Below are 27,195 nucleotides of genomic sequence, written 5' to 3'. Positions count from 1 at the left end.
TAAAACAAAATAAATCAAATCAAACCACAAGCTTTTCTAAAGCAGTTTTGTACAACTGCAGACCCTTTATCAAGCCCAACAGGATAACTTGATTCAGGCCATATGACTTTATATCAGTGTTCTACCACAAGATATCACATCCTCTGCTCTACTTGCACAGGTTTACTGGAAGTCATTTCACAAGTTTCACAGGTTTCTTTCTGCCACCCAAGTACAATTCAAAGAACAGACACACATAAATGAGCAAACCTGGAAGCAGGGAATTTTTCAAAATAACTTCTCCAAGACTTTTGCTGAGTTTTAATGTGGTTTTGTCATTTGGTAAGACATGAGGCCAATATGATTTTATCTCATATCTTTCAAATATCTACCTGTGTCCTTTGTCTCCACTAAGAAATAACGATGCATAGTAATTTACAGAACATCTCAGTGCTCCCTTGTTTCCTAAGCTTCTGCTAAGGTTGGATGTATCTCCTAGTCATCAGCCTTCTGCCAAAATTTCAGAATGAGCAATGGAACCAAAAAGGTTTTTACCCACTTAGAGGCAAAGCTAGATTAATTTTTTATCATTATTTTGATTTTTATGGCATGAGTTGCTAAGTGTCAGCACTTCCCTTCACTGAATGGAATGCAAACCCAGGTTGTTCCATTGTAAGAGCATGAGTCTGAATTTAGTTGACCTTGGGTTTTGCCTGGCTTTTTAAACAAAATATGCTAAGAAAGGATGCTTCTGGTTTTTTATTTTACTGAAAGGTAGGAAATGGGCTCAGAAAAACAGAGAAATTACCCTTGCTCTGTATCAGAAAAGGTACTCAAATTATTTGGCAGCAAAATAACTGATAGTTTAGAATGACAGCATTTTTTTCAAACAAATTTTCAGCCTACTAGTAGCATAAGAGGAATATCACTGTGTGTGTCTCTTTTCAAACTAATCTTACTCTAAGAGATCCCTTTTCTAAAGAGTTATGTTGTTGATTTCAGTTGTCTCACTCTTGCCCAAGTCTTCGAAAATAGCTAAAATTTGTCTGCTTTTGGCTGAGATAAACATTAACGAGGCTGATGTCAGAAGGTCCCTGAATGACAATTCCATTGTGACCTTCAGTTACATAGATGATTCCATTAATTCATGTATGAGCTAGAGCATACTCAATATTGATTTAAAAATTGATAAAAAGGCCTGTATTTTTTCCAACCTGGATGTTTGCAGATTTTGGACAAAAATCACTTTTTCAAAATATGAAGACTCTGCTATGATCACTGTGAGTTACATTTTCAGTGGTTTTATTGCTTTTTCCTGGCCTCTCTCTAGTATGTCCACATACTTCCTGAATTTTAGAAAATGCCATTTTGGAATGTGGGTTGGTTGTTTATTTGTTGAAATCAATGCTTGCAAAGTTTTCTCTCTTGAAAATGTGGTTTATATTGTTCATGCTAAATCACCATCATAAATGCTTTTTCCATCCTAAATAAAGTAGGCAGACATTACTAACTTTCATTAAGTCATTTTGAAGGGCTATTCCAGAAATTTCTCCAACCTCCCATTGTAAACTTCTTTCCAAACTAAGTGGATTAATGCTCAGTCTATACCTTCTGGGGAGTCTTTTTGCTAGCCACGTGTTCTGTCTTTTACAGCCTCAGTCTCTCATGGTTCATTATCTCCTCTGTGTGTCTTGATGTATTTGAAGACAAGATCCTAATCCTTCAGTGTTTAATGCTTTACCCTTCATTTTGCTCATTCAAATAAAGGAACCCTTTTTCTGCTTTTTCCAACCAAGGGTCCCAAGGATTCAGAAACCTGCAGCTTCAGACTTGGTGTCCTTCAGGCATGATGCAGCTTGCTCTGCCTCCTGAGCTATGGAGTTTTCAGAGAGGACAGAGAATGGTTCAACCAAATTTACCCAAAATATCTTCTTCACCACAGCACCTCTAGGAAATGAAAGTGGCACTTTCACTGTGGGTGTTGCAAAATGAAACCAGAAAATGAAATGAAAATGAAACCTTACAAAGTCTCATGAAAAAAAAAAAAAAAAAAGTAACTACTATCAGAGGAATTTTTGAGTTCTTGGATATGGATCCTCCCCTTTCCTATTTCAGTAACTGTTTAAAGCAATATAATTTAGTAGTGACTTATAATTTACATTCAGTGAAAACTAAACTTAGAACAGATTCATCATCTACATTCTAAATGATGTGCTGCAAATTATTATGGCTCACAGCCTGCTAAAGCCCTTTTCTACCCCCATTTAACCCAGACACAGCACTGGCCTCAAGATTAACATGTAAACAACCCTGTCTCTTTACTCACTATCATCCTCTCACTTCCAGAAAAACAAACTTTATCAGGCAAATTCAGATGCAGATTGCATTTGCTCAAGCTAGTCCTCCTTATCACTAAAGCCCAGAACTGTCCCCCAGTTCTGCAAATGTGGACACCCGGGCACCTCACACAGTTCTGGAGTAATTTTTTTATTTTTTTTAAATCCATGTCCTGTTTTTATTCCTAAGGACAGCAGCTCATGCATAGATTATTACTGGTTTGGCTTTTTTTAACCCCAGAGACCATTTTCAGCAGTTGACATTGAGACTCTGTGTCTTGGTACCCAAATAAATGAACCTCAGTCTATTCAAACTTGGGGCAATGAAAACTTTTGGCATAGAATTTTTGTAGCACAACTGTTTGCTTCATATTACCTGGTTCCTTTATCCTGGAGGATCCTGAGTGGCCTCTGCCAACAGGAAAGAAGGCACCTTTTTTCAAGAAGGGCTCTCTAGCCCATGTTTGGCCTTGGCACCGTGGACAGAATAAATTGTGAGCAATTTATAAAGCTTAAAACAAAATTTAGAATAAAAGGTACACACCAAAATTTATGTGGAATAAATATTATGGAAGATTAGGAATATTGATGCACACAGCATGGGAAAAAAGGTTCATGCTGTTGAACCCATATATTTCCTTCACTTATGGCACATTAGGATCACAGAAATGCTGAGGTTGAAAAAAACCTCCAAGATGATCAGGTCCAACCATCAACCCAGCACCGCCTTGTTCACCACTAAACCATGTCCCCAAGTGCTACTGCCACATATTCTTTGACAATTTTAAACATTTACACCTCCTTACACCAGCAGCCAGATTTCTCAATACTTTTGGCTTTTATTGTCTAAAATCCTCACCCATCTGACAGATATGGTTACAACTGGCACAAAAGCAAGATTAACATGAAGAAACTAAAAATGAAAACATCTGATAGGTGAAATATCATAATGGTCTCCTGGTCATTTAGTCTGATGCCCAGTGGGAAAGATCAGCAGAAAGAGCGTTTGAAAGCATTGCTATTGAAATGGCCTTAGGCTGAGATGGGAGATTCAGATTAGATATCAAAAAAAAAGTCATGATTAGGAACAGTCAGGGATTGGAATAGTGGTCCAAGGATCTGGAGGTCACCATCCCTGGAGGTGTTTAAGAGGCATTCGGACCTAGCGCTGGGTGATTTGGTTTAGGGGTTACAGTGGTACTGCTGGGTCGATGGTCGAATTTCATTATCTTAAAGGTCTCTCCCAAGCCGGATGATTCTATGGCTCTATATTTAAAACCATTGCAAAAACACATGGGTTTGGCACAGGTACAGACAGTTCATCAGGCTCTGCATGACTAAGCTTATGTGAGCATCCAGCTCACAGCACAATTCGCGTCCCAGCGTGTTGTGAGGGCCAGCACACCACAGGCATTTTTTATTTTTTATTGTTTCTGTCGGCAGCAGCGCACGGGGAAGGGAGGCGGGCAGGGCAGCCCCGGCGGGGTGTGAGCAGGGCGGGGCAGGGCGCTCCATGAGGGACAAAGCCGAGCCGGGCGCTGGATGCCGGGCACCATCTTAACAGCCCCGGGCGGCGGCTCTGGAGCCGAGGGAGCTCCCTCGGGCGCGGCCTTTTGAGCGGCGTTCATCGCCAAGCGCGGCCCGGCCCGCACCGCATTGTCTCCGCACGCAGCGCCCGCCGCCCCCCTCACGCGGCCGCGCCCGCGCCCCGCTGTCTCCCCCTCAGCCCCGCGCCCGCGGGCGGGGAGATAACGGCGGGGAGCCCGGCCCGGGCGCCTCTCCCGCAGGGACCGCCCCGCTCCGCCGGCGGCGGGGAGCCCCGCCCCGCCCCGCTCCGCTCCGCTCCGGCGGTGCCGGCCCGCCCGGAGCAGCAGGAGGGGCCGGAGGCGCGGCCCGGCGGGCGGAGGGGGCGGGCGCCGCGCTCTCCCCCCGCGGTGACAGTTTCTAGAAGCTCGTCCCGGCGTCCTTTGCGGCCCCAACATGGAGGAGCTGACGGTGGAAGTGCGCGGCTCCAACGGGGCCTTCTACAAGGTACCGGCGGCGGGGGCGGCGCGGGCGGCTCCGCGCCCGGCGGGGCCGGGGCCGAAGGGCCGCGGGGGAGGGGACGGTGAGCGGGGAAGGTGCCGGGGTGCGGGGGGTGCGGGGCCGGGGGCGGCGGGGATGGAGCGGAGCGGGGCGGCGGCGGCGGGGGGGCGGCGGTGACGAGGCTGCTGAGGGCTGCGCGCAGGGGAGGTTCGTGTGTGGGGAAGGCAGAGCGCTGGCGGGGCCGAGGGGAGCAGATGCGCGGCGCGGGGATTCCCTGAGCCTTCATTTTGGGAAGGGTGGGTGGGCGTGTGGGGGGATTGGTGCTGGAAGATGCAGGGGCTTTTGGGTGGGACGGGGTGAACCGGAGCGGTAATAATGATTTTAAAATATTTTAAATAATTTTTTTTAAGATCTCGAGTTTATTTATGCCTTCAGAAATCTTCCTTCACCATCACCCTCCCTGGAATGTCAGGATGGTACAGGATCAATGCAGAATACTCTCAGCTGTTGCCTGTCAGTCATTTTCCCCTAAGCCTGGCTTCAGATGTTTAAGAATCCCAGCTCTTTTTATGGCAGTAGGCTCCTGTCTTCCTCTCCAGAAGGGCTGTTTGCAGCCAGTATTGTGAGCTGCAGCGTGGCTGTGTTCTGGGAGGATTTAATCTCAGGACTCTCTTTAGCTATTGTGCCTAACCACATGCACAGTGTGGCATTGCACAGGCACTACTGCACTTGGTGTGGGGCTAGCCCTTTTGATTCCCCCTCCCCCCTTCAGAATTTCCTGTGTGCAGCTGTGGATTTGGCTTGGGAATCATGTGGTGACTGTACAGTATGTGGAGGCAGTTGGGTGTAAGGGATTGTAACCAGCTGACTTCTGGAGTTCTTTCAACTGGCCAAGACAAATGGGAGATACCCTTATGAGGAAAGAATGCAGTGGGATAAACTGCATCCCTAGTAGGGAACCCTCTGAATTTTATATCAAAATAAGTAGATAATAAATTTTAGACAGTGGTTAATTTTTTTGTTGAACCTGAAGTATCACACAGAAACCCACGTCAGAATCATTTGCGTCTAGAACAGGATGCTCCTAAATAGAATTGATTTGTTTTTCCCCTGAGCATTAAGAAACCCGAAATTTGGAAACACTTTTCTTAGCTGTCCATTTTATAATGATCTTGTGATATTGAACAACTTTCCAAATGATGGATCAGTTGCTCTTCTGCTTAAGAGGAATGTCAGGCACATGGGAGTATGAGGTGTGCGAATTTTTGGATTGAAGGGATCCATGTGCACAGAATTTGCTACAATATGCCTGATTTAAAATCTACAAGGATGACCTCTCCTAAATCAGTGAGAATTATCAGCCTTGGATTAGCATCATCATGTGTTTTAGCCCTGTGAACAGTGACTTAAAGAAGTTTTAATTAAAAATGGCATAATGGCTTTGAGATCAATGAAGTGGGGATTAAGTTCAGTGATGGCATCTTCATGGTGGAGGAGGGCAGGTTAGAATGATTGGATGCACAATGACCAAAGCCCCAACTCTGAGAAATCCACTGTTAAAGGGGAGGAGGAAAAAACACTCAACCTCTATAAAAAAAAACCCAAACCAAATCATTCAAACAAGCACAATTCTAAAAGATGATTCTTGTGAGCTAAATGCAGTGAAGTGTGTGTGTGTCAGTGACTCCATTTTGTGAGCCTCACTTTTGAGGAAGGCAGAGGTTTTGCATTTATTTTGGAACTAGGTAACACTCCTAGGTCACTTGCTGTTTAAAGTGACCTAAAGCAAAGAGGTGTGTCAGTCTCTTTTAGGAAGTGTCCTATTTTGGGCACCAGTAGCATTGATCATTGCAAGATCATGGCAAGAGGCTCATCTTTTCTAGGCTGTGTGACACACTATGGAAGGTGGCAAAAGTTTTCTGAAGAGAAAAAGCAGAATTTGTAGGATGGGATGAGATGTGGGTTTGCCTTTAGAAGAGTCTGAATTTGGATTAATTAGCACAGCATAACCCTAGGTAAATGAGATCAGAAAGATCCTGCTATGCCAACAGAGATAAAAACCAAAATAATTATGTAAACAATAACATGAGAGAATTTCTTTAATGAATTGCTACTATGATCTGCAGCTTAGCTGCAAGGGAACAAATGTAGTGGTTAAATCTGTTGGAGCATTATAGTGTGTTTTCAGTACTTACTAGAGGTATGACCATGGTAAATGGTCCTTTTTATTATCAAGTTTCTTTAGCTCCTGTAATATTTGCTCTTCAGTTTCCTAAGTGCAGGAAGAACATACATGATATGTATACACTATGGTTACAATAAATTAGTATGGAGAAATTAATATTCTGTATTAAAATTCGTGCATCATGAAAAGCATTTTGAGTTTTCATGTCTCAGTGGGCAGTTATGGTAAATCCCAAGGTAATTTTAAAAAATTAGAGAACATATTATGATTTAATTTTAAACTTGTATATCTAAATCACCAAACTAGTTTGTGGGAGATTTTTTTTCCATTTGCTTTAAAGAAGTAATATAATCTGGAGAACAAGACAGCATTTACTGTATATTTTATGCTGGGTTCTCAACCATTACACAGCAAAGCCAGCATTTAGCCGCTTCCTGCAGCTTAGAAGACTTTGCTTATATCATAATTTTGAGCACCGATTTGTCTTTGGAGAGCAGATGGCATTGATGGGGCTTGAAGTGGCTGTGGGCTTCTGAAAAATCAGGGGATTTGTGCTGTGGAACAGGGGGGAACAGGGGAGAACAGACAGGGTTGCTGAAGACTACTGGTTATGAGTTTGCATATATTAGAGGTGCAGTGAGGGCACCCTGAGGGTAGAAAGTTGATGCTTTCTAGGTGAAGGAACGTTTTTATCTTTGGGACATTAGAATAGATTTTTTTATATATAGAATGGTCAAAAATACCTGGATTTCTTTGTTTTCTGAATGTGTTGAAGAGAGTGAAAGCTGAATACTCGCAGCCTTGTCTTGGCCTGCATGCAGTGTTTCAGGATGATGGTTCACTGTGTCTGTAGGATGATGAAGTAATTCACAGGTTCACACTTGGCTGAGGCTGGCAGAGACTGTGGGAGTTCACCCGGTCCACACCTCTGCTCACATGGGGCCACCTAGATTCACTTGTCCATGTCCAGATGGCTTTTGAGTATCTCTGAGGATGGAAACTGTACAACCTCCCATACAACCTGTGCTTCTGCTCAGTCACTCTCACAGTAAAAAAAAAAAGTTTCCTTACATTCATACAGAAATTCCCATATTCCCATTTGTGCTGTTGCCTCTGGACCTGCCAGCTGAAAAGACACAAACTTTGGTTTTACTTGGTATCTGCATCAGCCTTCATGTGCTCACTTGTATGCAGATTAAGAGCCCTGGTGATGCACATTATTCATGATTTCCCATGTGACCTTCCCTGAAGTAGGTTGAGCCTTACAGTAAGACCAAGGTACATAAATTGAACATCAGATCAGTTCCTCTGACTGAGTCTTTCAGTGGCATTTGAACAACTCTGGAAGATCCAATGTATTCTTTCTTGTAGGGACTCATCTGTGCTGGAAAATAGGCTCTGCTGTGCTGCAGGCCCTTGTGTTCTTTAAGTTCTCCAGTAGTAGCTGTTCAGATTATGCAAGGGGAAAAAAAAATCCCATAAATTAAACTCAACCTTTAATTTACGTGTTCTGAAATGCTTCCTTGTTGGCCTGTTCCTCTTTCAAGTGGTGCAGTTTTCTGGTAACAGGACTAAGCAAAATGCTGGTAGCAGGAGTTGGCATTGGCCTCAAGGCAGACACGAGCCAAAATATTACTAAGGGGAAAAAATGATGAATGACAAGTACACACCATTTCTCCACATGTAGAGCCAAAGCTTGATGAGCAACTCTGTGGGAGTGAAGATTTATGCATCAATAAAAATACAATTATTTTTAAATTTTTCTTATGATTTTTAATTAGTGGCTTTGCAAACAACTTGAGTTGCTCTGAGTGGTTTTTAGCTTGATGGTTATTAAAATAATTGTAATTAGGAGTGTAGCTCACACACTCCTCATACCCAGTTACTACACCAGGAAACTAACTGGAATGGCCTTTGTTTTTTTTCTTTAAAGATCTTAACTGTGTTGTAGTTGTCAGCATTTTTTATTACATCTCTCCCTACATCTGTAGGGGTTGGAAATTTTAGAGTTGTTTTAAAGTTGTTCCTGATCAGTTGAAAGTTGTGTAGAGTCTTGCAAGAAGCAGCTGTAGTTACTGTTGTTGAGCTGTTTGCTTGAGCCTTTTAGGCTGATAGAAGGGAGATGCCAGAGGGAATGGTTATTGATTGCTGAGGTATGTGATCAGTGGAGGGTTTTCCAGAAGTTTTGCCCTTTTGGAGGATGCATGTGAAGAAGCCAGTGTGGAAATGAGTCATTGAGATGTCTGTGAGTAAGCCCAAATTCAGTGCTGAGGATCTTGCACGACTGTCAGAACAACCCTTGAGTTCACACGTAGTTGTGATTGTGGATGGAAATAAGCAGTCAGGCTGTAAATTAAACTGCTTGCTAAAACTGCTGTGATAGTTCAGGATATTTTTCTTTCCTGACACCAACTTGCAGTGTTTGTGGTTTGCCGTAGGCCGCAGCTGCTTGCTTTTATCAGTTCCTTGTATAAACAGGTGCAGCTAATCACTTTTAATGAAAATAATACCAAGTTCAGTCTTTCTTATCAAGTGGTTTGATTATTTACAAGTTTTCTTTGTTTGCTTTATGCTCTTTCTTTTTCTTTTGGGGGCTCAGCATGAGATACATCCTTTAGCAATAGTTATTTCATGTGTTTGTTGCACAAACAGTTGTGTTTCAGTGTTAGTTAGGAGTACCAAGGGTTCTTGCATCTGAAAAGGAGTGAAAGGTTTGGTAATTGGATATAGGCTGCTTGACCTTTATGTCACTGGTTCAGAAACAGGCCGTGGTACCAGATGCCGAAGTGTTTGCTGTTTGAAATTGGCTCAGCAGTGGGTAAGGTGATATTAATGCAGTTTTAGTGTGCAGGTATGTGGGACTCAAAGGCCAACGTGGTGGCTGTCCCTGGAAAGAAAGTTTGTAAGCTAAACTAGCAGCACCTCATTTTTAGATTGGATCATCCTACTTGGGGGTCAGATAAACTTACAGCAAGTAGGATATGGAGGGAACTTGCATTGCATCTGCCTGTTTTACAGGTTTTGTAATTTGCCTGGAATTGGATATAAAAAAAAAAAGTTGTGTGTGTGCATATATACATACCCAGACATACAGTTCACTGTAAGGGCACTTCAGTAAGTCTTGATCCATTTATGTTATCAGCAGATCCTAATCCTAAATCCATGAGCAAAACCCAGGTAAAAGGGAAAGAGTGTGTGTGGGTGTCTCTTATGAAATGAGGAAGTCTCAGCTGCAGTGATTTTGGTGCAAATGATTGGTTGAGAGTTTCCAGCCCCAGGTTAGATTCCCTGGGTCTCTCATCCTGTCCCTGTGCATGTGCTGGTGTTGGGAGCCTGGCTCCTGCCAAGTGAGTGGCAGAGACAGGCTGAGCCCAGGAGCCTGTGGAGCCAGCAGGACATTAATAACCTGTAGTACAGTACAGGCTCTGCTCCTGCTGAGCAGGGCTGCTGCAGCCAGGGCATACATGGACTGCCAGGATCCAGCTCACAGCACAAATGCAGTGACTGACACTCATATCTGGACAGGCCGAATCAGAGCTCTGGCAGCATGAAGTCATGCCACTTTTTCTTGCCCTCTTCAGATTTGTGTGTGGTATAAAACACACATAAAGGTTATGTGTAAGCTCACTTGCTGATACTGCAATGCCTCACTCCTTTTGAGGGCACTGTATTTATTGGTGATGTGTTTGGTGGTGTCCTGTTAGCTCTGCCTCGCCACCTGAGGTACATGGAATGATGATGTGTTACACACCTAGAGCTCTTCAAACTTAGAAACTGGTGTTCCCCGTCTTAGGCAGCACTGCTAAATTAAATTTCAGTAATGGAGTACGTTGTTCATTAGAGCACAATTTAAGGTGATGGATCATTACTTAATTTAGTAGAGAATATTTTTGATACGGTATCAGGCATGACTAGTGCAAATCTATTTATATAGGTTACCTCACAAATAAAGAATTTCTTCAAAACTCCCTAACTGAAAATCAGTTTATTTAGTTTTCTGTTTTATGTTCATCACACCTCTTCTGGAGAAATCCTAGAGACTTTATAAGGTTTACTATAAAGTGTTTTGTATTGTGAAATACCAAAATACCCTAATGTCATAAGATTTTTTTGTAAAACCTTTTTTAAAAAATTTTAATTAGCACAGGCTCTATGAAGACTTCTTTAAAAACTACACTAAATCTCATCCTGACATGCATGAAATCTCTTTCTGGTTTTATCTGGGAGTTGTAAATGACAGCTGATAACATGTATAGGTGGAGTTGAAGATAGGAAAGTCATACACAGGAAGTTTTGCTTTCAGAAAGTGTTCTAATGATATTTTTGACTTCCTTCTTGACAGTAATGAAAGAATTTCTTAGAAACCTGTTTAAAAGCTGTATTGAATTCTCATTGTTTCTAGTTTTATTACAAATGGACAACAGAGTCTGTAATACCTCATAGACTGTTGTGCTTCAGTTGCTGTAAATGTGATCTCATCCCCACAGCTGTAAGAGAAAGTGATAATAGTCAGAAGTAATTGTATACAGTTAGTCTCTAATCAGACTCTTTTCAGGCCTCACAACAATAAAATTATTTAATAGTTATGTAATTTTATTTGATACTTTACATATGTGGATTTGTAACCTGAAGTGCATACTTGATAGATGTTATGCTGGATTATGCTAGGGAGTGAAAGGGTTTGGAATACTGAGTGAAAAAGCTGTGCAGGTAATTCCAAGGGAGTTGCTGCCTACGTGTCTGCCAGCAGTGAGTCTGCATTGCATTCTCCTGTGGGAGGGAAGAGCAGTGTGCACACTTTGAACTGAAAGGCTTCCTTCCGTGAAGGAGTTCCTGAAACCCACGTGGTGTTGTAAAATGTACAAGACTCTGTTGGAATTTGTACTTTAGATTTTATTAAAAATTGTCCCGTGTTTCTGTTTATGCAGCTGACGTTTGTGCTGTGTCAGCTGTTGGTCTGCTGAGAGCTCTATCTCTGATTTTATTGTTCCACTTCAGCTTTGGCATTCTTCAGTGGGACCTTATGGTGTGACTGTTAAACCTGTCTGTACCTTACACAAAAACCTACACTTCACCTGGTAATGGGCTAATTGTCTTAAATCCTTAAAAGTTGGTGCAGTTGGATTCTTTTTTTTGCACTTCTTTTGTCTTATTGATGAAATGTGTAGTCAGTGGACTCATGACTTTCTTAATTCTACAGAGCTTTGAGTTCTGAATGTTAATGAAATGTTTTATGGTACCTGGGTTGGAATCTCTCTCTTGATTCTGGAATTGTGCTTTTCAGCAAAGGAAAGAACTGAATTCAGTTGTGCAAAATAATTTTTAGCTACTATAGGCTGACCTTAGAAACACATTGAGCGCTGTGAGAGCCCAACCGGAGTAGAAAACCAGATTCAGCTGTGAAATAAAGTAGCATAATGAGGCAGAGAGTAGTATTGAGTCACAGACTCTTGGAATGCAGATAAATGACTGTCTCTAGTAGGGAGTTAATCTCTCCCTGTAAATACTGCTGTCTTTTGATAAGTTGTCATGTAGCAGAATGCTGGACTGCATGAAGTTGGTTCTCAGTGCTGTGACTTCAGTGTTCTGTCCCTGTATGGAGTTTGGATGAATTGTAGCAGAGAAACTCCAATTTCCTGCACTGTATACCGTGTTAATTAGTCCCTGTGCTGGGGTATGTTTAATGGAACTGTTGGTAGCATAAATTTGGTAGAAGTACTGCTTGATCTCTGTTGCTGGCTTACTCATGCTTTAGGCAATAAAATTGTATATGCTCTTTGCATCTTTAAACAAACATATCTTTATACTCCCATCCAGTTTCCTTGAAACTGAAAGTCCCTGATTCTGGGACTATATTTTACTCTCAACTGTTTCACTTGCTTACTTTTCAAAGAAGGAGATTTTCCTGCCTTCTCTTGCAGTGGCAGCATGGCCTTTGAGAGGGTTTATTTTATTAGGAGCACACTAGGTGGTTCAACAAGATGATTTCTAGTGACCTGATTTGTTGGGGGTTACCAGTGTGCTTTCTGCTAGAACCAGTCTTTTGTGTCACTGGTAGATGGGTTTGAGGAAGCTCAGGGAGCAGAAAAGCAGGTTTTGAGCAAATGTTTTCAGAGCATTGGCTGAGTATGAGCTTAGGTAAAAGGAGATTTGTTTTTATAGGCCCTTTGCAGCCAGCTGTCAGTGTGGGCTCCTTTACTGTCTGTCATTACATGGGAAGATCGACTGTGTCAAAATTTATCTTTCCCTGAGCTGACAGATAATACCTCAGTGGGCTGGTTGCTCCTTGCACAGCTGGTGTGTTCTTCGTCCTCCTCAGTTGGCAGTTTCTTAAATGGGTATAATCCATTCAGCAGATTTCCTGGAACTTCTTTCTCCTAACAGAGCTGTGCACCTTTCTTACTCCTTTAAAACTGCAGGGTCCTCCTTGGCCACCACTGCCTGGGCAAATACCAGACTGGAGTAAAGGCAGGAGTAGTGGTTTTTTTGGGTTTTTTTAAATTTTTTTTTTCAGCATGCCTGCTCTCCTTAACCAATAAATATAGCAGCTTAATTTCTGCATGGATACTTGGGTATAACTCTTTGAGGTTGATCTTTGTCTTTAAATTTTTGGTATAATGAATGCCCCCTAAATGTAAGCACAAAAAAATCCATTAAATACTGTATTCTCTTCGTTTTCCTGGGAGGTCCTACAGGCATTTGGCCTCATCTAGTCCCCAATTTAGTACCTGAAAGATGATACCATAACTGGCTGTGTGGCAGCCTCTGCTGCCAAATGTGATTGAAACTGGCTGCTGGACTGTTCAGGGGGACAGTTGTTTAGGATTCAGTTTGTGTTGGGAGGAACACCAGTGAAGCAAATAGTGCTGTGTTACTGGAATAACTGCCCTTGCCTGACTCTTTCTGCTCCTGTGAAACACCTGTGCACACCTTTGGGCAGAGTAAGAAACTCTTGATAGTGAGTTCAGTTGTAAATGAGCTGGTCAGATTGGAGCAGTCCCTGTGCTCTGCCCCTCTTGGAACAGCCAGCTAAGAATATCAGCACCTCGTGCAAAGAGTGGGAGTGTGTCTTGGAGCTTTCTGAAATTGGAACCTCAGTGTTAGTGGTGGTCTTGGCTCAGGTTCAGGCTGTATTGAAATTGCTGCCTTTTTGATTTCACATGCATTCTTGTAACAGGAATGTTTTTGTTTTAGGGATTTATCAAAGATGTTCATGAGGACTCCCTCACAGTTGTATTTGAAAACAAGTAAGTATTCTGTTTTTAAAACAATTATTTGAATATTACATTATTTCAATGTTGTGCTTTTGCTGGGGTTTGTTTCGTTTTGCCTTTAAGAGGAAGCAGATTTCATTAGATATAGTTCCAAAAGTACAGGCTTTCTATTCTGTTCAGCTTCCATGAACTGCCTTCTTGAATCTGTATCAGAATTCAGTTCATCAGTTACACAGTCCTGTACATTCTTTGGTATCTTTAGTGATGCCCATAGATGTGGCAGCCAAATTTAATTAACATAAGAATCAGTGGCACAGTTGATCCTCTTAGAGGAAAGCAGGAAAAGATGAAAAATACCAAAGTACCCAGGTGAGCAATTCTATGTCTGCTTTCTGGAATGCTGATCAGTATTCTCAACCAGAGAAAAGTAAAAATATCCTGATGGCATTTTTTTTCCCTTTTGACTATTAGGAAGATAAATATGCATATATATCCAGTAAAAAGACCTATTGTTTTTGAGTGGAAAAAAGTGCAAATCTGTTAGCAAATCATGAAAGAGGCCCATTTCATTTAATACATAAACATAGCAGAGCTGCTGGGAGCTTGTAGTGGCAAGCCAAGGATAATCCATGGGCTGGTAAAGTACAAATGAGTACCTGTTGTTCAGCATTCTGACTGATAACACTGTGGATTACCTGGGAGATTCCAGTGCTAATTCTAAATACTCTGTGAGCTGCATCCTCTTTCCTGTTCCCCTTCCAGTTACTAGGTGGAGATCCTATAAAATATGTCACCTTTTGATGTGAAAATTGTTACAACCTTTGCCAGCTCTAACCTGTAGATTAGTCTTTGAGCCTTTCTTGAAGAAAGATTGCTGGGTAATAAAGGTAATGCTAGGGAGTGTGCAAGTGTGTCTTTATAAACAGTATTTATAATCCTGCTGACAGAATCCCAGGTGTGTATGAGTGTGTACATATATATACATGTGTGAAAAGAAACCCTTGAGGGGGATGTTAGTAATCCTGGGGTTTACCCTGCAAAACCCAGTGTTTGTTTCTTTCTAACCTATGCTTTCTAAAGTCCTTCTTTTGTGAAGACAGTTAGAAGATGAGATGGCAACCATCATTTATACTAACACTGAAGTGGTTATGGAACCTGTTACTGTCTCCTAGATTTTCATACCTCCACCCCAAAACCCAACAACAAAAAAATCCCAAAATTAAACCCTTCATTCTATCCATGGTCTAAGAAGATGTGACAAATAATGAGTTTCATCTTCAACATCCATATTACTTTCTGAAGAAAAGTAATTGCTTCTCTTTACATTTAAAATATATACTTTGATGTCAGAAAACAAGTAAGCTAAAGGAAGTGCCAAGGGTTCACAGCAGGAGTTGAATTGTTGGCAACTGCATTTCTAGTGTTTCATATCCATATCACCCATGTGTTCTAAAGAAAGTCTGGCAGCAGCAGCCATGTTTCAAAAAGGATGGGCTGCAGCATATGTAGAGTGTTCTGTTGACTAAAAATAGATCTGATCAGGAAGTGTGTACACAGTCAAATTATTCTGTGACGTAAATCTGATCAATTCGTATGCTTTTTACAGAGTTAAATTCATAAGGGCTTTAGTGGAACCAGAATTGGCAAGTGTCCTGTGCTGAGAGCATCAGTGTTGTGATAGTGATTATCACTAACAGATACACACATCTACCCCACAATAGGCAATCTAAGCTGTCACTTTGCATTTTCTGCTATTGTTAGCCAATCTTTATCTACAGCTATTGTGAGGTTCCCAAAGTTAAGTGTACCAGCACAGACTGCTAGTGATGATTTTGTGGCCATAGCAACACTCAGTCTCTGGGCAGGTAGTCTTAATTCTTTCAGGAGACATTTTCTGAGGGTAAGGAGAAAAGGAACGAATGCAGAAGCTTCAGGACCTGGAAACTTTTATTAGTGTTAGATGGAAAATTGGATCTTGAGGTACAATTTCATAGAGGCTCACTGGAGTTTGAAACAGCTGCATTGAAGGAGAGGCTTCTGTGTTTTAAGAAGCAAGAAACCTCCCTTTTTTGTGACTTGTGCCCTGTAGCTTAGGTGCCATTTCTGTCAGGCTGTCTTAGTAGGTAGTTTGTATCTCATCACAAGTAATTTTTTAAAACACCTTGGTTTGCATTTCACCAGTGAGATACTCCAGTTCTGCCATAAAAATTTTGTGCCACCAAAACTTGGACTCGTATTCTGAGAGCTGAGCCTTCTGTGCACTTTTCCACTGTACGCTTCCGCCACTGGCAGGGAAGGGAAGGAAAAACCCAAACCATGAGATTAGTAACTGCTATATTTGCAACAAGGACAGTTTAATTGCAGCTGAATTTTTTTGCCAGCCCCCCTCACCATTTCTCAGAAAGAGAATGTGATTTAAATAACATTTTGTGGTCAAAATACCTTCCAACCTAAACAAAAGCTTTTCATGTCATAGAATCCTCAATGCTGGAAAGGCTGACACTTGATCTCTGAGATCAAGTCCAGCTGTTAGCCCTGCACCACGGTGTTCCCCACTGTGGAAGTGCCCCATCCTTGTGCCTTAGGAGCACCTCTGGGAATGGAGATTCCACCACCTCCCTGGGCAGTCCATTCCAGTGTCTGACCACCCTTTTAGTGAAGAAATTTTTCCTGCTATCAGTCTAAACCTCCCTGGCACAGCTTGACACGGTTTCTTCCCAGGTTCCCCTGAGCCTCCTTCTCTTCAGGCTGACTCCCTCAGCTGCTCCTGATCAGATCTATGCCCCAGACTCTTCACCAGCTTCCTTGTCCTGCTCTGGATATGTTCCAGAACCTCAGTAACCTCAGTAATACTCTTCATGCATTTTTATAGTTTTTCAAACTATCATTAAAAGAAAACGTTTATTACAATGTCTAGATTAAAACTATGTGATACATAACATCTTTCATTATAAAGCAAGGTGCTTGAGTGTAAGCTGTTGTTTTAGAGCACACATCAGTAAATATCTTCTCATCTAGGAAGTTGCAGAAGTGCCCTTTGCTCCTTGTGCTCAGACTTGTTCTGCTAACACAGGCTGCAGTTGATTAAAAGTCAGCAAAGCAGTACTTTCAAGGATTACTTGCAGTAATCCTTACTGTTCCAAGTTGGTTGGTTCTGATTTTGTTGGTGTCTGATGGGAATCAGATGGGCAGAAAGGATGGAGTTGCAATGCTTTGACAGATGCCATTAAAAGTCACTCAGATAATCTTAATTAATACTTTTTTTTTTTGAAGGGTCTTTCCCCTGGTTTTATTTCAACCTTTCTAGAGTCTTTAGTTGGATTTCTGACTAAGAGTGAGGAACAGCTGATGGCATTTTATGACATTCCCAGAGTAGAAATAGAAGGAATTTCAGGAGAACACTGTGGATTTAATTGCTCCAGTGGTCTTCATAAAATGCACTGGAAACATACACTTTTACAAATAAAATGCTTTTGTACACCCAACTATAGTAAAACAAATAGCCTTGCTGTACAAGAAAGTAAAACCTTTATTTTGTATACCTGGAAATAATTGGCATTGATAAGCAGATCTGAATCTGTCACTGGGGAACATCAGCAAGTTTGCAGGTGGAAAGTTTTGTTAAAGACTGGAGTCAGATTTTCCTGAAATACATAAAACTTTGGGGGTGAGCAGTTGAAATGTTAAATATGAAGTGGTGAAATGGATGAACCCCATAGTGGCCTGCAAAGCTGAGCTTGAATCTGTATAAGGGCTTTGTGACTTGAGCAGTAGCAATGTTAACTACATCACATAATATCTTTCTCTGGGATTTTATGAAAGCCATTAGTTAAATTATTCAGTTAATTTAAAAATGTTATAGTTAATTATCTTCCAGGACACTACTTTTGTCTTGCTATGATTGTTTTCCCTCTGCTTACAAGGTTTCTAGCAATAAGGAAACACACCTCATTATATGCAAAGAATGAATTTTAATGAAACTCAGATTTCCAAAATTAAAACAAAGAAAACAACAGGAAAATTTGAGAATTAATGTGTAATGCTTCTTCAACTTGCAGTTGGCAACCAGAGCGCCAGGTGCCCTTCAATGAAGTCAGGTTACCACCACCCCCTGATATCAAGAAAGAAATCGGTGAAGGAGATGAGGTGGAGGTGAGTGAATGCTCGTGAGCTGTCCTGCTCTGGAACTGCTTGTCCATTCCAGGCACTGGTGAGGGGTGTAAGGGCATTACCAAAGTGAAGGTTTAAAATTGAGCATGTCTCTATTAGAATCTCAGTGAAGCTGTGACATTTCGGTTTTCCCACAAAACTGCCGGTGGAATTTTTTTCAAAATCTAAAACTTAAAATAGCTGAGAAGGTTTTAATTCTGACGCAAAATGTAGGCTGTTTTCTTTTTTGACCTGGAATGTAAGTGTTGGAAATCTTTGATATGAAGATGTAATAAAGCTCCTCCAATAACAAGAGTTTTAACTCAGATGAAATGTCTGGTACAGTCTGGTCAGAAATTGTGTGAATTATGGTGTTCTACAGAGAGAGAATGCATTAATACGAGTGCTGTATTAAATCTAGAATGTAAATATCTGTGTTCGGCTCCCTGCTCATTGTAGTCATGAGTGACGAGTTTAACTTTTGGGGATTTTTCTGTACTTGTCCTTAAATTGAAGTAGTGAGTTTCCTTTCCTAAGAATACCATCATACTTTTGGGCAGCTAATCTAAGAAATATATACCATGGGTGCTAGGTTTTTCTATTCCTTTATTGGCAATACATTGCCTTTGTTAGAGGTTATATGTTAAGGGTTATTTTCTTCTTCATGCCACTGTAAAACTCATTCAGTCTGCATGCAAATGGCTTTGGCCTATCTGAAGTGTATGAGGAGCAAATGAAACTTAAGAATGAGAAAACTGGGTTTCAGTAGTCCTCTATTCTATGTCTGATCATGCATTAACTTGGTAGTGTTTTTTAATATGGACTGGGTAATCATGTGATGACTTGGTTCATTTCAGTAGTCCTTGGTTTATCAAGTAAGCCAAAACAGACTGAATCATCTGAATCATGGAATTAGTTCTATGTGTGAACTTCCATTTGAAGACAGTGTTTGAATTTACTGAGGAATTGCCCCCAAAGAAGTGTTTAGTTTTATCTTATTTAAAAATTTCCATTGAATTGTCAGTAATTTATGCAGCAGAAGTCTGTTCACAGTCCTTGTAGTGCAGGAAGGATGGGAGTAGAATGCTGTTCTATTTTAATGAAAATTAGAAAAATTGTGTGATTCTTTCTTCATTATACATGCAATAAGTGAATTATGTTTGTATGTGCTTTCTTTGGTTCTTACTACTTTCATTTCCAGGTTTATTCTAGAGCAAATGACCAAGAACCTTGTGGCTGGTGGCTGGCAAAAGTTCGAATGATGAAAGGAGAGGTAAATTATTTTAGAACTTACTGATTTCGTGCTTTCTTGTTAAATACAGTAAATACAAGTTCTTTGTCCTGAAAAACCTCTGAATAAAGTACTACAAATGCAAAAACATGACAAAAGAGAATTACAAGTTGTGACCACTTTGAAAGGACCTTTGCTGCATTGCACAGCAGAGGGTCATGCACTTAGAGCTGAGCAAGTGCCTTCCATTATCTGCAGTTTAATTGCTTGAAGGACTGTAGGCATGCACAAGGACTGGATTTCTGACAAACCTGTTTTGTGGATTGAACTTGGTGCTGAAAACAAAGAGAAGCACCTGTGGTTAAAACCTGTTTATGGTTTGTAAATTAAGCCTGCTGTAGCTGTTGCTGTGGGTGGCTGTGGGCTGGTTTTTGTGTATGTTTTCACTGAGTGTAGGGGAAGGACACTGCTTGTTTTGCTTTTACATATGTCAAGTTTTTCTTTTACCATAAATAAATGGTTGTTTGCAGCTGCCAAGTAACTTGCAGATTCAGACACTTGGTGTATAGAGCTGTGACAGTGTTTGACCCAGTCTTATTGAAGCTTTATTTTGTGAACTGACAGCAAGAAAATTGAACTTCATAGTGGGAAGAGTCCTGTGTTTTGATGCTTCTGCTGTATCGCATTCCTAAAACCAGAGGAAACGGTGTTGAGGAAAAATAATTATCCAGCTTCTAGTATTTTTTAAAAACTGTCAACAAATACCAGCTTTTGTTGAGCTCTGTAAGGGCAAGGTGGTAGAAAACACCTGCCAGAGGAAGATTCTGTGTGTTGCCCCTTGTGAATGAGGGAATCAAGATAAAAGGAGACAAACTGATTTAAATTATAGTTTGTCATTTGTAGCTAATAGGCTTTTCTTAAATGTCACAGAAATTTGAAATTTTGGTGTGAGTTAGCTCGCTGTGCTGCTTATTTTCAGAAGAAGTCATAGAAGTAAAATTTTTTACCAATTCTTAGCTTCCTAGTTTTTACAGGAAAAAAAGGAAGTTTTTTCACCCTCAGTGTACAGTGTAGGATTGTCAAATCATTTATTTTAAGGAATTTTCCCTGCAAATAACCTCACAGTTTGTGTTGGCTTCTTTGTACGGTCTTTGACATGGCTCTATATTTAGATTTTTTCTGTAGAGTTAATACTAAATTCACAAACAACCCATGTTCACAACCCAAGGATTTGTTGCTTTGTGATTGTTCTGATACCCAGAATTATCTTCAGCTATAGAAGTTTTTAGAGCATGTAGTGGTAGTTCTCTTGGATTTAGTTGTAGTTTAGTGCTTATTTTTCCTTATTATTACTTGGGGTAATAATAATACATTGATACATTTCAAAGAAGCTTTGTATAATTTGGATGACACTTAAAATAAACTTAAAACTTGAAATTAGAAAAAAGTGTCATTACCAGAGTGTTTTCCTTTTTCCAGATACCTAAGCATATTGTGTTGAGATCCTAAATTGCACCCAGGTGGAAGGGAGAGGAGGAGAAGGCTGCATCCTAACCCAGAGGCAGGCTGCAGGGGTACCATGCACACAGGCTTCTTTAAACTTGCATGTGTTGGGTGGAAGCGTAGGAGTAGATTATTGCTGGCTTAAATCTTCTTAGTTCTCTTGCCTTCCTAAATCTGGCAGTGTGTGTCAAAAAAATTGAGTTTTTGCATTGATTTTGATCTTACATGATTCCCAGGTAGTTTTCCCATTGAATCAGTGGATTTGCCTTGTTTGTTTTAGTGTTGCAGGGTAGATATTTCTGTGAGGAATTATTCTCTTTGATGTTTTTTGCAGTTAGAGCTCCAGTAGAAGTGTTGCGTTTTGGAACTTGAACTGAACTAATGAAAATATTTCAGAAATGGGCATGAGAAAAGCCAATCCAAGATGCTGTTGTGGGGCACTGAGACAAAAGTGCCCTGACTTCAGTGAGGGAGCACAGGGGTGCAGAAATACGTCCAGGCTCATCTGTGTGGAAATGTGTCATTGTTTTAGGATTTTGTTTATATATTCATATTTTATGCTCCCTTGCTGATGCTGGTAATGTTACTATGTCTTTGTTGTTCCTTACTGAAGTTACTATTTAAAAAATAAAACTCTTTCCCAGTTTTACGTCATCGAATACGCTGCTTGTGATGCCACTTACAATGAAATTGTCACTTATGAACGACTCCGACCTGTGAATCAGAACAAAACTGTCAAAAAGAACACCTTCTTCAAGTGCACAGTGGATGTTCCTGAGGACCTGAGAGATGCGTGAGTAGCTCTGCATGCTTCAGGAAGGCTTTTACTTTATGGAAGGAGGAGAAAATCCCACTTGGCTCCTGTTTTAGAGATGGATTTGCAGGTCTATGGAGAGCCTGTAGTGTGTTTACAGCTGCAGTAGCTCATGTAGAAGCTGCTGGCTGGGACCCCTGCTGAGCTTTCAGGGTGGGGACAGAAGGCAGGTTCTCAGGTGGGAACTTTGTGCCTGTACAGGTGATTCACTTCACAGTGAGCCTATTACTGTGGCTTTCCAGATAACCATGGTGTCATGAAACCACAGAGAAACAGGAACCATGTTGAGGAGAATGGGAACTTTCCTGTTTCTGAGCAGTCCTTGCCATAAACTATTGAATGTTCTTGGATCTGATCATGTTATTACACGTTCAGTTTTGATGCAGCTTGTTGAAATAGCAATCATTTTGTCTCCTTAGGTGTGCTAATGAAAATGCACATAAAGATTTCAAGAAAGCTGTGGGAGCATGTAGAATTTTTTATCATGCTGAAACTGCTCAGCTAATAATACTGGTAAGTAATTGCTTCTCTGTAAATGTTACGTGGATTCCCAGTATATTATTTATAGGCAATACGTGGCCAGCTGTGTGTGTGTATGGAAAATTGTTTAACTTGTCAAGCTTTTTTAATTGTGAGAGATTTAATGTAAGTAGACGTGTTTCATCTTTGAGGGCAAGGCCTCAGTTCATGCAACCTAAATTTAGGAGCAGCTTTGAGTCTCACTGTTTGTATGACTTGTCATTCTCAGCTGAGTTCCATTTCACTGATTTTCACAAATGGTTCACAGGTAAATAATCTCACTCCACTCTGGAGTGTGTATTACACTGTGCAGTTTGACCCACAGCTGGGTTTCCACATGGAGAGCTGCAGCAGTTCAGTGCAGCCATTAAAGATTTGTTCACTTCCTTCTGTGAAGGAAGATGTTCACAGATGCTTCTGTGGTGATTTTCTTACTACATAGGGTTGTCCCTGCTTTAATTTTTCTTCATAACTTCATTTTACTCAATTTTATCCGCTTGACCCTCACTCTGCAGAATTGTATTGTCCTTGATTATTTCCTTAGCTCTCTTATTCGCACACACAGTGACAAGTATGTATATGGTAGAAAGATTTGAGCAACATCAAGGGGAAAGGGTTAGTATGTAATTCAGCAGCAAAGTCTTTAATGTAAAAACATACTGTGAGTGAGAACAATTAGTTAGTGGTGGTGCTGAATTTCTCATGCTTTGTTTTGAGGAAGAACAATATTCATGTAACTTCTGGAAATTGAGATCATGTTTATAACTTAGTTTCAGTAGGTTCCTGATTTATCCTTTAAATGTGTATTTGCTCACAAAGCCAAAACTGAGGTTCCCTCTCTCCTGTAGTCTGCCAGTGAAGCAACAGTGAAGAGAGTGAACATCCTCAGTGACATGCACCTGCGCAGCATTCGCACCAAGCTCATGCTGATGTCGAGAAACGAGGAAGCTACAAAACACTTGGAGGTAAAGGCACAGCTTGTGGCTCTTACTGCTTGAAACTGAGCTCAGAGCAGTGCACATGAATGAGTCTGCCTTTGTTTTCCCTTCAGTGCACAAAGCAGCTTGCTGCAGCATTTCATGAGGAGTTTGTAGTCAGAGAAGATTTAATGGGACTTGCTATAGGAACGCATGGCAGTAACATACAACAAGCCAGAAAGGTTCCAGGAGTTACAACCATTGAACTTGAGGAGGACACCGGTACTTTCAGAATCTATGGAGAGGTAAGGGGGAACTTTATATGAATCCTTGGAGCATTTCACTGTATCTGCCTTCAGAGTGAGAAGAGCTGTACCCAGAATTAAGAACAAAAAAACAACACCTGAGATTTTGTGTATCTTTGTGTGTGTTGACACTGTGGCAGCTCTACTGCATGTAGTTGAAATACAAGCCTTTGTTGCAGTAGTGATCTCCATAAGGTGTGCTCTGTCCTAACCACTCCATTTTGCTGTATATCCAGGGTCAACCTGAGAGTAGTATCATTTTCTGCTATTTTACTTGATCATGGGTTTGTTTGGCTTTCTTTTCTCCCTCAGAACCAACCCTCCCCCCCTCCTTTTGTGAGTGTTTTGCTGCATAAAACCTAGCCAGGTGTGTTAAAGCCTGTATCTACTGCTTCTAACACGTATTTTGGCAATTTAATACTGGCTTTGGCAAAATAATGATTTGTTCCAAGTTGATTCCATTTGTGTCACTCTTCTGAATCCCATAACTGCCTTGAAATGTAACTGTTCCTTGGGCCAAAACAAGGATTCATTCAAGAAGCAGAAGGCTAATGACAAAAATGCTGCTGCCACCAGGGCTCTGCCAGAAAATCTTTTGAGGGATTTTATCCCCTGTCCCTAACTCTACAGGTGCCACTGAGTCTCTGATGTTAACACTTCTGAAAATCTGTGATCGTCTCCTGTTTCAGGAATCTGAGGTCTTGAGTTGTGCTCCATCTATGTCAGGAGTAGAACCTGGTTGTGATCAAAGGTTCAGATGAAGTTGATCCTGTGGAGAGGAGGTCAAACTTTCATACTTTGCAGTATCTCTGAAATTGTGTCCTCTTTTTGGAAACCTTAAATATTTCCACGGTATCAGGTTGGCAAAAAAATCCTTCTTTGATCTCCTACTGCCAGTAAATTGTGTCTCAGTTCCTGAGGAAGAATCAGACAAGTTAAAATGCAGTGGAATGTGCAGTGTATTCCAGTTTTGATCTCCTTCATGTGAATGATGTGATGTTGGAACTTGTGGAAAGGTTATGACTGTCACCAGCCTCTTACAGAGGTGCACAGCAGTGATTATAAATACCAGATGCCCCCTAAATAAAAATGCCTTCAGGCACATCCAACCGTGTCCTTCGTAGAAGTGATAAGTGCTTCTAAAAATGCCAGGCAGCTTAACTATTCCACATGATAAGGGATTCAGCATCTGGCTACACTTGCCTGTTCTTTTTGCCTCTCTTCAGCTGCGGTGGGCAACCAGCCAGGCCCTAATGGCTGAATGCACAGGCAGACAATTTCAGGCTGAGATGTGTGGGAGTAGTGAACCAGTGTTGTTGACATAGCAGTCGCGGTCTGAAGGTTTCCCATAACTGATGTTTTGCATACAAATAAAAGTTCACTGCTCAGGGCCAGACTCTGTTTGAGGGAAGAAACATGAAGATAAGTTTTGATGAATATTGGAAAGCTCTGTTGATACAAGGAATCTAAACTGTATGGCATGCTGTTTATGCATTTATCCCTGTCTGGTCAAGGTCTTGGTTTCAAGACCCTTTCCTGCTTGTCTGAACTTCTGATTGTGATGCCTGTACAGATCACAGGCCTGTGAACTTCAGAGCTTGGACAGTGTAGCTTGGACTGCTTATGGACACTTGTGCTTCCCAGAGAGGGAGAGCTGGTCAGAAATAGAAAAGTTCCTCTTAGACCTTCACTACTGTCAAAATGGAATTGCAGTCAATTCTTGTGCAATTCTTAACACTGGTAGGTATAATGCTGAGTTGATAAAAATACCCTGCATTTAATTTTTCTATTACACTCTTCAGTAGCATGGACATGTCTTGATTGTTTGGGCTACTGTGTGAAGTAATGAGAGCATCAGTGGATGTGTAGGCTATAATTCAGAGTTAACAAAGGTAGTTGCTAGTGACTGGAATCCTTGGAGTCTTTAATCCGTGTTCTACTACGAGGAGCTGAGAATACCTTGTCTGAGTCAGCTTTGTGTGCTCACTCATGTTGGGGTGTGAGTTACACAGGTTGTGCTCACGTGAAAATCCTGAGTACTCGTGACATTGTAGAGAGGCTTTATGGGTGCACTGGAGAGCTGCTGCTCTGGCAGTTGTATATTTACTTGTCTTGACTCTGCTTCTTTAAATGCATTCACTGTTCCTTCATCCTTATTTGGGAAAGAATTGATAAGCATACCTGAGGCAGGAACTTTTTGCTTAATTGTGTCTCTGTAGAATTCATTGAGGATGAAGAATTGCTCGAGTGTGCTAAGTTTGTATTGTTTGAGCCTGAGCCCTTGCCCTGCAAATGCTGCATAACCTCTACTCCTCACAGTGGCTCCCTGTTCATCTGTTTCTTGTGCTTGATCAGTGCTTTCGTTATCTTGAAATCCAATTTGTCCATGTTTCTTTTGCCCCATTTTGACCTATGCCAGAAGTAGAAGTTTATACATTTTCTTCTAGGATTTACCTGATTTGATTAAAAGATGCTGGAGCTGATGGTACTGTCATTTCATGTGTTGCCCAAAAATTACACATGAAAGGGCCGAGGCACTAGGGTAAAATGGAAACTGTGCTCTTAAGCTGTTGTTACTGTCTAGATGCTGATATTCTTTCCTCAGTTCTGCATTTCTGTTGCTAATTTGAAGCCTTGTTTCTTGTTTCAGCGTCTCAATTAACTCAGTTAATTTCTGTCATTTAAAATAAGCTGCAAGAGAGCATGTACAGGAGTTCTCCCCAGTAACCAGAGCCACTGTCCTATCTTGGAAAGCTTTGTAGATGAGCTGTGGCCAGAAACCAGCATTCTGGAAAGAGAGTGCCCTGGTTGTAAAATCACCTGCAGTGTATGCACAAAGCCCCATCCAACCTGGCCTTTGAATACTTCCAGGGATGGGGCACCCATTTTGGTATCTCAGAACATCTTGAAATAACATGAAAAAAATTATTCATTACTGATGCTTTGCTTTTCTACTAAGTTTTGTCTCTGGGCATTTCACTCAGTTGTTCCTTTGTGATTTAGTTTGAAACTAGATTAATCTTGTCTTTATTCTCTTTTTGAAAATAAGTTTATTTGGAAGACTGGCAGCTGCTGCTACATGGTTTTGTTTCTGACGTGCTGTATTCACAAATTAATTCCATTTTTAAAATTTATTTCCAGACTGCTGATGCAGTAAAAAAGGCCAGAAGTTACTTGGAATTTGTGGAGGATTTTATACAAGTTCCCAGAAATCTTGTTGGTATGTAATACTGCTAAAACTTGAAAAGTTGGGCAAAGGGAGCCTAATCATAACTTTGCAAAGAGAATTTAGGTGCCAGTGCAATATTTGATTTCTCCATTAAAGTAGGAAGTGATTAATCTTTTAAAACTATACGTATCAGAATTATTATGAAATTGCATATATTGTTCCTGCATAATAGTTTGTCGGGATTTTAGCACTTAAACTGACTTGTTTACAAACTTGTACCACCTAGTTTAAGGATAGTATTTGGTGGATTCTAGTGAAAAAATATGCTTTACTAAATGGACTTTTTAAAAGTGCTGAAACTAAGTTCCAAAGTTTAATCTGGGAATACTCCAGCTGAGTTGCAAGAATGACACGAGACAGTTCTCTACTGCTCTGTTATGTTCAGTAAATCTAATTCAGGGAATTTTGCTAAACCTGATGTTCTACAAGTTGAGTTTTGGGGAGCATTTAGAGAGCATTCATTAATGTGAATATGTCCCACACAAGAATCAGGGCAGACAGAGCAGTGTGTTTAACTGAAAATGCTGCTGTTAACAATTACATGCCAGTTTCTGATGGAGGCAGATGTCCTGCCCACATCACCTGTGGGCACACAGGTAAACAGACAGATATTTAGCTACACACAGACACACAGCTCAGTGTAGTGCTCATCAGTCACTCCAAAACAGAAGGATAAAAACCCAAATCTGCTGAGCTGTTTGAACTATTGAGGAAGGGAAACAAACTTTTAATATTTTTTACACATTATTTTGTATCATGTTGGTATTTGCTGTAAAGAACATTCCTTAT

The 27,195-nt window shown here is 40.9% G+C and overlaps 1 protein-coding gene across 2 annotated transcripts in view; it reads left to right on the top strand.

Annotated features, from left to right (window-relative positions):
* Window positions 1-4,241: 4,241 nt before the first annotated feature.
* The window catches only part of FXR1 (FMR1 autosomal homolog 1), a 33,086-nt gene continuing 10,132 nt past the window's right edge, over window positions 4,242-27,195 (top strand). For both annotated transcript variants that reach the window (XM_033068381.1, XM_033068380.1), the window contains exons 1-9: window positions 4,242-4,346; window positions 13,720-13,772; window positions 17,798-17,891; window positions 19,090-19,161; window positions 21,267-21,415; window positions 21,856-21,949; window positions 22,804-22,920; window positions 23,007-23,177; window positions 26,319-26,397. In XM_033068381.1, coding sequence (XP_032924272.1) covers window positions 4,296-4,346; window positions 13,720-13,772; window positions 17,798-17,891; window positions 19,090-19,161; window positions 21,267-21,415; window positions 21,856-21,949; window positions 22,804-22,920; window positions 23,007-23,177; window positions 26,319-26,397 — 880 coding nt within the window. In that variant the 5' untranslated portion in view covers window positions 4,242-4,295. The remainder of the gene's footprint in view (window positions 4,347-13,719; window positions 13,773-17,797; window positions 17,892-19,089; window positions 19,162-21,266; window positions 21,416-21,855; window positions 21,950-22,803; window positions 22,921-23,006; window positions 23,178-26,318; window positions 26,398-27,195) is intronic.

This window comes from Catharus ustulatus, chromosome 10 (genome assembly GCF_009819885.2).
Source record: "Catharus ustulatus isolate bCatUst1 chromosome 10, bCatUst1.pri.v2, whole genome shotgun sequence".
NCBI lineage: Eukaryota > Metazoa > Chordata > Aves > Passeriformes > Turdidae > Catharus > Catharus ustulatus.
Note: the sequence above shows the minus strand (reverse complement) of the source record. Positions and strands in the feature narration are given on the sequence as shown.